The sequence below is a fragment of the Aulonocara sp. 'chitande type north' Nkhata Bay genome, linkage group LG5 (genome assembly GCF_057382095.1).
Source record: "Aulonocara sp. 'chitande type north' Nkhata Bay isolate Kocher_YH1m ecotype deep benthic linkage group LG5, A_spYH_male_GT1.1, whole genome shotgun sequence".
NCBI classification, from domain to species: domain Eukaryota; kingdom Metazoa; phylum Chordata; class Actinopteri; order Cichliformes; family Cichlidae; genus Aulonocara; species Aulonocara sp. 'chitande type north' Nkhata Bay.
In genome coordinates, this window is record NC_141348.1 from 8,247,673 (window position 1) to 8,257,137 (window position 9,465).

The following is a 9,465-nucleotide window of genomic DNA, read 5'->3' on the forward strand; positions in this document are numbered from 1 at the left end:
TCTGTGTTTTATCTTCAGCTACTTTGACACAAAGGCATCTGCTGTGACGCTCACACCTGTGATAAAGTCTTGCGTGTGTCAGCTTCCTTTTTATTGACACAAAAATATGTAAATGTACTGATCTGAATTATAATATTTCTGACTGTCAAAATTTCCCAGATTTAAATCGAATCGAATTAAATTGAATTAAATCAAATCGTGGATCGAATCGATTCAGGACCTTGTGAATCGGAATTGAATCGATTCTAGAAATCAGTGACGATACCCAGCCCTAGTGTAGACACGATTGAGCAGGTAGAGGATGGCGTCCTCAGTTCCAAGACGAGGCTGATAAGCGAAATGGAGGGGATCCAGATGTGGTCTTACTATGGGTCGCAGCTGGTCCAGGATGAGCCTTTCCAGGGTCTTCATGATGTGGGAGAGGTCAGTGCCATGGGCCTGTAATCCTGGGGGCCACTGGGACGTGGCGTCTTTGGTATTTGTTCACCACACACCAGTATTCATAATCTACGCATACACTGGAGGTATTGTCACCCCTCGTGTATTTAAAAAAATACTCAAAAAAGAAAAGAATGTTCTGAGGAGGAGAGTTGATTATGTGAGCTGAGTGCTTCTTTTACCATACCCATGGGGGTGTTCTCCTATAAAATATGGCCATACTTAAGATAACTGAGAAATTTCAAACAGACCAAAGACACCATTTGAAGAACCATGTTCTAAAGCTTTAGTACACAGTGCAAATGTTCAGGTGAACAACAATAATTCCTCTTTATTTGCTCATGTCATCAGGATGAGTAGTATGAATCTGATCAATTTTCATCCATCTGTGGCTTTTTGAACCACATAATCAAAATAGTGAATCATTATTTTCAATTTACCATTTTTTTTTCTTCAAAACCTTCCATTTGGACAATGACGACACAAGCCTGTGGAAAAGTAATAATGTTTAATTCAAATAAAACCATGCAACAGGTCACCATAACCCTGATTAGATTCAACCCGTTATAAAATAAACATCCAAGTACATTGTGTTCAGTGGGTGATCACTGAATGAGAGCAGACAACTCCATGGAATGTACACAGGTCAGCCCAGAAAGTGAACAACCCAAAACGGGAGGGAAAAACAAAACAATCACAGCTGCTCCTGTTCCACGGTACAGTGACGATCCCGGAAAAGTGCCAAACACGGAAAGCACAAGGACCCGAAGCACCCCACCCACAGCGTCGACCCCCCCGCCCCACCCTTCCTTTCCCTCATCCCACGGGCTGCTAATAATTAATTACCATCACAAAGCACTATGGCACACAGAAGACAAGCCTGAGAACACGAGTGATGAGCCAGCAGTACCCTGCTGATAGATACGAATGTCTAGTAGCAGTTTAATTGTGTGTACCAGATATACACTTGTTTAAGGAAGGCCCCTCAAATTCACATCATCGGGATATCGCAGAAGCAAAGGGTAGATTTTTATTTCTATTTCAGGGAAATCTTTCAAGTATTGAGGCATCCCAAAAATGAAGAGCGCTATTATAGCTGGGGTTACAGAAGTGGTTTGTTTTTTCATTCAATCCATTATAGACATTTTGAACATGATTTGCCGCTGTTGCTGCTTTTCTTTTCCAACATTTACTCAATGCACTGACACTGACGGTGTGTTAAATCACAGTGAACAGCAGCAGCAAGACATGCTCACTGTCGTTGTAGTCCTTTGTTTTGTCACAGCATCATAGCTGTAAAGTCATTCGTGGATTACATTTCTCTAATCTTGACACTGGAATGATAAGCTACCAACAGTAAGAAGGAACCTTGAAAATATTCGTTGGAACTAAAGTACTTTGAATGGAAAAGTGGCTCAAGATACCCATACATCAGGGACTAACTGTCACCACATGTGAAAAGCCCAGAAAACACACATAATTGGTACACTCAAGTCATTTTACAATCTGGATGTAGAACACAAAGATCATAAAAAATAACATTATAGTAAGATGTACAGTATTCTTGTTTTGCATTGTCTGGTCTGCACTGTGAACCTCAAAGAATGATTGGGCACCAGGTCAGGAATCTGGGTTCACCTGCACATCCCTCTCTCCGTCCAATGGAAGGCTCCCGAAGGAGGAAGTGGGAGCAGAGAGTCTTGTGTAGTATGCATGCATGTGTGTGTGTGTGTGTGTGTGTGTGTGTGTGTGTGTGTGTGTGTGTGTGTGTGTGTGTGTGTGTGTGTGTGTGTGTGTGTGTATATGTGTGTGTGTGTGTGTGTGTGTGTCAGAGAGTAATGAATAGCAGCAGGAACTTCAGTTGTTGTACACCTGGCCCTCAGGTGGTTGGGAGAGCCTGTTGTTTTCTTTCATCATCATGTGCTGTCTGAGCTCCTGCAGCACTGCCCGGATGTTGTAGGAATTCTTCCACCGGGACAGTGATGACACAGCCTTTAGGTCGACCTGAAGGGAAATGAGCAGAAGGATGGTGGAGGTGCTTTTTATTAAGTAACCAATGACCCTTGGTTCAATCTACATAGAAAAGACAATTATAGACAGAAACTGGTGTCACGACCGAATGCTTGATCCCATGTGGTGTTTCAGAGTGGACAACACATCTTACCTAGACTCAGTCTCCCTCTTCCCTCCTTGAATTTAATTAGTACCAAAATCTTGTAACACCCATTTGAAAGCTTTTGGGTGTAAGAACTTTCCTTCCAGAAACCCTGCGTACACACTGAGCAGATGCCACTGTTTGCTCCAGTTGGCCTCCGCTAAGCTATTGCTGGTCACTCCCTTTACTTTGGTCTGAACTCGACTCTTCTCCATAGACTGCAAATTGTTCAGAATGCGGCCGCTCATCTCCTTACTGGTAGTGGACGCCGTGTCTCTATCACTCCTGTCCTTGCCGACCTGCATTGGCTTCCCATTAAGTATCGCATTCAATTCAAAATCCTGTTGCTCACCTTCTGAATTATTAATAATATAGCTCCAAGCTACCTCATTGAGCTACTTAGATTATACACCCCTGCTAGAGTACTAAGATCATCTTCCCAGTCACTTTTGGTACAGCCGAGATCCCGGCTGAAGACTAGAGGTGACCGAGCGTTTGCCTTGGCTGCACCTGATCTATGGAATAACCTCCCCATCGCTGTCCGCGAGTCTGATTCCATTCAATCCTTCAAATCGCAGTTAAAAACCCACCTATTTAGCCTCGCCTTTTCTACCAGTTAATGATTGTTTGTTAGTTAAATGCTTATTTCTATCTTCGGTCTATTCTTAACTACTTTTAATCTTTTTTTTTTTTTTTTTTTTTAAATGTTTGACTGTCTTATCCGTTACATATATTGTTCTTTTATGCTTTTATATGCATTTCTTTTGCTTCTGTGTTTTTAATGCCATTTAACCTGCTACCATGTTGGTACTTTGACATAGCCTTCATCCTCCCCTGTTACTTCATCTTACCCTCTTGCATGTTAAGCACTTTGGTACACCACTGGTTTTTAAATGTGCTATATAAATAACGTCTGTTGTTGTTGTCATAGACAAACGTGTAGTCTATTACGTGTCACGTCCAAATCCCAGTTTCAGACTGAGGATTCATCAAGCCTGCATCTGCAAAAAGTTCATTTATAAACATTCATAATTTTTCCCCCATCATAATTTTTATTATTTTTTTAATACCAGGTAAATAGCTGCAAATAACTGTTGTTTGCAAAACATGTGCACAGGTTTTTAAAATTTACTATTTACATTTGGATTTCAAGTTATAAAAATGATTCGTTAAACATGTTTGTGGTTGTTACAGTAAAAAATAAAACTTTTTTCCTACCTGGATTTTATGTTTTTTGTCTGATTTTAGATTGATCAATTGTGTCAATGCAGTATGTCAAAATGACAACATAAGTGTAAATTCAGACGTGAGGTTGTGCTGAAAAGAATGATACCAAACAGGGCAAAGTGAACAGTTTTAAAGGTGGAATATAGAGGTAAAATCAAAAGAACTCAAAAACTGCCAATTATACCCTGGACCGCAGAGTCCAGAGTCAAATGAGATACAAATGCAAGTTTTCCAACTTTTTCCCCTGAAATTCCTCGAGTTCCATCTGCTCAAACTAAACAGCGAGTGAGTTCTTGAGTTCTCTGTAGAGACACAGGAGCCCTTCTAAAAAGCTAAAAGTCATGCTAGCTTTATAATGAAAGACAGAATAAGCACCTTTGTGCAACAGAATTCAACATGATAATTATTTTATTTCACTGGAAGTGAAATATTTTATTGAACTGCATAACCGCGCAGCACAAAAGCAGAAAACTGTTGAGTCTACCTACTTCCTACTACTCCTGAGACTCGAGCCATATGTTATACCTACAGCAGCAGCAGTTACAACCAGGAGCAGACTATTTGTTGGTTAATTATGTTTTTACTGCACAAGTCATTTACAGTTCAGAATCCTACCAAGAAAAACGTGTGAGTGAATATTATAACTCAGTCAAGAATATCTGCAGGGATACTTACCAGACCGTTTGAGCTGTTCACACCACTTAGGTTTATCTTGTTCACAAAGCGGACATGAGGAGGATGCTCAGGGTATTTGGATCCACAGTCTATTTTCAGACTGTAGATCCTGCCTTCATAGACAGTCTGCAATGAAAAGAACAGAAGACTGGTTAGCTCAAAGAATCAAAGTCTAACAAACTCTAATAAGCTCTACTGTCACCAGTTCTCTGGAATTAACAACTGCTGACATTAGAGCCCATTTAACTTTTTATTCTCTTTCTGAACCGTGAGACTACTGTGAGAAGAAAAAAAAAAACATATTGCATGCTTTACAAAGCCTGATAAAAGAATTCGGCTCAAAAAATAAACATTTATATTAAATCTGTCACTACAAAGCTTTAGTGAGGACGTGCTGATAAAGGTGCAGAGACATAGATGAAATCAAATAAGGTTCAACGCTGACAGCAGCTCTTTTTAAAGTTTATGTTTGTTTACATTGTCTATAAGCCATCAGCAGTAGAGGTGAAATCGCTGAAAAGAAAAACTTGGCACACAGGAGTCACACTTTACCAACATTTGAATATGCTGTGGTAAACCAGCAAGGCTGCCATAAACAGTGCTGGGAAAAATGCAAGCTAACTAGTTCAGACTTCTCGTTATTGTCAACCACACACATCATCACACCTCTCTGGGGGGCAAAATAAAGCATGGAGGTGCAACCAAAGGCAGCACAAGCCCCTAAAACAAATGCTCATAACAAAAATAAATAAATAAAAATGCGTATTCCAACTTTCACCACACAGAGTTTCCAAAACCTGAGGCTCAGTTACTCAGGGAACATTCACTGGGTAACTACTGTTTCAGAAATGACTATATGTGGACAAGCAGCTAGAGTGCTAATTCAGCAGCTACAGCTAGCAAACTGCACTCATAGACACACATTTCTGCTAATTAGTGCCATTTAGTAAAATCACATAAAATACTGGAATATCACTCACCAAAACTGAAGCATGGACTTCTATTATTTATCAGACAATTTCTTTAAAATGCTGTAGAAGGCAACAACAACACAAAGTCGAGAGGTTGGACTACAAGAGGTGAATTACTAGACCACGATTAGCTCGAATTCCCTGTGTCAGGACTAGAGATGGACCGATCCGATATTACGTATCGGTATCGGTCCGATACTGACCTAAATTACTGGATCGGATATCGGAGAAAAATAAAAAATGTAATCCGATCCATTAAATATCACGAAAGCACCTCACAAAACTTGCAACACGCCGTAACTCACCTCAGAACGTTAGCACGTCGGAGCAGTATGCATCACGTGATAGAGCGGCTGTGGCATGCGGGACCTGTCGGTGGTCTGGATAGCATTTGGAGCTTCGCTAGCAACCCAGCATTTCATCTCCGACAAAGTTATCCCGAGAGAAGTAAAGCAAGTGTGTAAGTCCATCTCTGAATGTTTGTAAAGCATTCCTGCGTTAATCTTACCAAACGATATATGGAGCGACTGCCTCTTCTGGCTGCTACTTCAATCATGAAACTGCTTAACGATCAGCTGATCGGCTTTTCTGTCGCGAGCCTGTCTCTCTGGTTTGTTTTTGGCCCACTTTGCACCAGAAAGAGGAAACCAGCGGCTGAACAACAGCAGCACGTTTAAGCTTGATAAGCTGTTGTTAGAATTTATTTATTATTACTTTCTACTCCAGGATCTTTTTCTACGTAGCTGACGGCTGGTAACTGTGCAGGGGCGGATCTAGCAAAGTTTAGCCAGGGGGGCCGATAGGGCATTAACAGGGAAAAGGGGGCACAAAGACATACTTTTCTTTCTTATTCTCATTTAAAATGTCTAGCTTTTAATAAATAATTATCCGAATCTTACACCCAAAGTTTTAATTTGATGTAAAATGTATAGAAGTCCATTACTGTATATAGTGACTATTAAGTCTAATATACCCTAGTAAGCTATAGTACTTTTTCCTTTGGGAAGGTACCATCTGTGCAGTCTGCAATTTTGTTGAAGAAAGATGTTGAATCTATTTAATATTTCTTGAAAAAGAATTGATTTCTGTGCATTTTTTTTCACACTGCATCAAATTAAGGTTGATTACGTCGATTAAGCATCATGAGGTGGAGCGTGAGGGGTGGTTCCCTATTTTTTATTTTTTTATTTTTGTTGTTGCTGGGAGTTGGAACCCTATTAGTTAGGTTGCTTAATATTTACGCTAAGTACTCTTTAAAATACCAGAATAGTGAGGATGGTGTAGGTTTAAGTTTATTAGATTGATCAGTATTGCTGAACTATGAAATATTTTTTATGTATACAGGTATAACAGAATAGCTTTAGTGTAGTTGTTGTTTTAAACTTGAGTATGAACTTATACAAAATGCAGCAAGATATTTTTAAAAAAAACAGTTTTGTTGATTAAAAAACACTATATCGGATTCATATCGGTATCGGCAGATATCCAAATTTATGATATCGGTATCGGTATCGGACATAAAAAAGTGGTATCGTGCCATCTCTAGTCAGGACATCAGTCAATCAAAACAACCACCTCTAATTTATACAGTGGTCAACACTGCTTAACACAGCTATAAACAGGTATGCTGTAAAGATGGCCATTTTAACATAGAAATGTAAGGAGAGTAACACTTTTTAGGCAGCTCCACATTCACCTCTTTTTTTGGACCCAACTCGTGATGTTTGTAAAGCGCACCTGTCCACAGAATCAATGACTTCCATTCCAACCTCTCCACTATCATGGACAACACCGAAAAGCTGTTAAAGGATGTCAGAGACAAGATTATAGAGCTGCACGAGGTTGGACTGGGGAAAAAGACCTTCAAAGGTAAGACGCTTTTGAACATCTAAATAATTGAGAGAAGGCTTGGGAGAAAGTGCTGTAGTCAGATGAAACCAAAATAGAGCTCTCTGGCATCAACTCAACCCACTGTGTTTGGAATAAGTGAGATGCTGAGTATGCTCCAATTGGAAAATCAATGTTTCCTTCCTTGGCTGTATGTCAGTCTCCCTGGGCAACACCGAACATTACCAAACTTCAAATTGTCCCCAATGCATCCACTGGAGTGAGAGTGAGTGTGTGATAGTTAGAAATAAGAGCTACGGGAATGTGTGTGTGAATATGGCTTCTAATAAAATAAAAAAATAAAAAAAAAATAAAAAAAGGCTCATCCAAGTACCAGCTTTACAGTGCTGTTTCTCTCCACACAGAAACACGGCACTGTAAAGCTGCATGTATGGCTTACAACTTGTTAAGGTTTTCAAAGTTGGCTTTTCTAATATTTGACTTTTTCCTTTTAGTCAGCTTCCAAGGCAGAAAGCCCAGTGGCCGACTGAAGAAGATCAGTATTACATACTGAAGTGTTAGAGCAGGTGCTTGACGTGGCTCACCTTGGCAGGGCCAATGATCATGCCATTCCAGTGAGTTAGCATCATGTCGTCATCATCTGCAAGGCCCCAGCTCACTGTACCGTCTCCAACTCCCTTCTGACCTTCCTCCAGTTCCTCCAGCAGCCGAAAGCTGCGGGGAACTTTGACGCCTTTACAAACATAGACACACAAAACAAATGACAATTAGGCGACTTCTGTGCCATGACACGACGCAGGATAACCCACTGATTTCTTTTAGAAAGGAAAAAAATAAATTATACTGCTTAGCTTAGTTTCAATCAATCTGGTCAAATTTTTCAACACAACATAACCAGAATGAAGGAGAAACAAAACTACACTGATCTGAATAAAATTAAATGTAATCAAATACAGAAGCTCGACGCGTTGAGTAAACAGAGACAATTGCTTCATTTTGTTTGTAACGCTGTGTTTTCAAGCGCTTCTTCCGGAATGTTGTGTCTCCGGTGACTGAGCTTACAGCTAGCGCCGAGCAAAATACTCATCTAGCTACACATCAAGCTAGCTACGGGCGTCACCTCAACTATTACCACAAAAACGTCATAGTAGACCCTATAAATGCCACCTGGGATGAAAACTTGATTGTTTTCACTAGAGAGACCCCCGATGATTACAAAACGATATAGTGTGGGTGTTGCAGGCGGCAGAGTAACGCTCAGGGACCGTGGGCCAAATTAGCGAGTCCTTTAGCTAACTAACCAGCGTTAGTAACAGCATTTTCTTGCCACCAAAGTCCAGTTACAAACAAAATATCACTACAGCGATACGCTTAGGAACCGTTCATCTACTCTGGTGCTAAATGGGAAGCTGGGCATTTTCACTCTAACTGCAAATCACGACAATATAGCACGTAAACTGTCGGTTTACCTTGTCCGGCGACTGCCATCTTTGTCACTGCTTTACGGAAGCGCGTACGTATGTTAAATATCGCTTGCGCATGCCCGCCCGAAAAATAATTGAAATGTATTATTATGATTATTATTGTTGTTATTATTGTTATTAATGTTATTATTTTACTCCTTACCTTAAAAAGCATCGACATAAACCAGCTTTCTAACACTGCCTCTTTAATAACTTGTTCACGACAAATATTTTTTAAGAACTAATCGACACTTTTATTTTATTTATTTTTATTTATTTGAAGGCCAGAACACGAGCTGAACTCACATTTGATTTGTCTTGGAACAATATAAATAATATTGGTACAATATCGGAATAGCTCACGCCACCGACACCGGTGTCTAATTCGTATGCGACATCGCCATCTACTGGTACAATATCGCCAATGTAAACTTGCGGAATAGTCTTAAGTTCACATTTTCTTGCCCCAGAACATCTTTAGAGCGGTTAGCACAGGATACCGTTCTTTATGAAAGGAGAGGGGAAAATGTGGTCCTATAATTCATAGCAACGGACCATTTATGAAAATGATCTACACAACTGGCAAAGCTACATGTACACGGTGTTGTAATTTCATTTTCCACTTCAGACCATAATCTGCTAAAATATATTTTTATTTTCAACAACGGGCTGATGGACTATAGTTGAA

General features: G+C 40.0%; 1 protein-coding gene across 1 annotated transcript; it reads right to left on the reverse strand.

Annotated features, from left to right (window-relative positions):
• Nucleotides 1-929: 929 nt before the first annotated feature.
• On the reverse strand, nucleotides 930-8,855 carry ube2v1 (ubiquitin-conjugating enzyme E2 variant 1). Its single transcript, XM_086291151.1, has 4 exons — nucleotides 8,784-8,855; nucleotides 7,899-8,047; nucleotides 4,496-4,621; nucleotides 930-2,442 (listed from the first exon to the last, which is right to left on the reverse strand). Exons 1-4 carry the CDS (start codon nucleotides 8,800-8,802, stop codon nucleotides 2,296-2,298), a joined length of 441 nt encoding a protein of 146 aa, XP_086147277.1. The 5' UTR covers nucleotides 8,803-8,855; the 3' UTR covers nucleotides 930-2,295.
• Nucleotides 8,856-9,465: the final 610 nt, after the last annotated feature.

Coding starts and splice junctions, on each gene's coding strand:
- ube2v1 (XM_086291151.1), bottom strand. Junction 4,622..7,898: donor TGATCATTGGCCCTGCCAAG/GTGAGCCACGTC, acceptor TTTTCATTGCAG/ACTGTCTATGAAGGCAGGAT. Junction 2,443..4,495: donor TGAACAGCTCAAACGGTCTG/GTAAGTATCCCT, acceptor ATTTCCCTTCAG/GTCGACCTAAAGGCTGTGTC.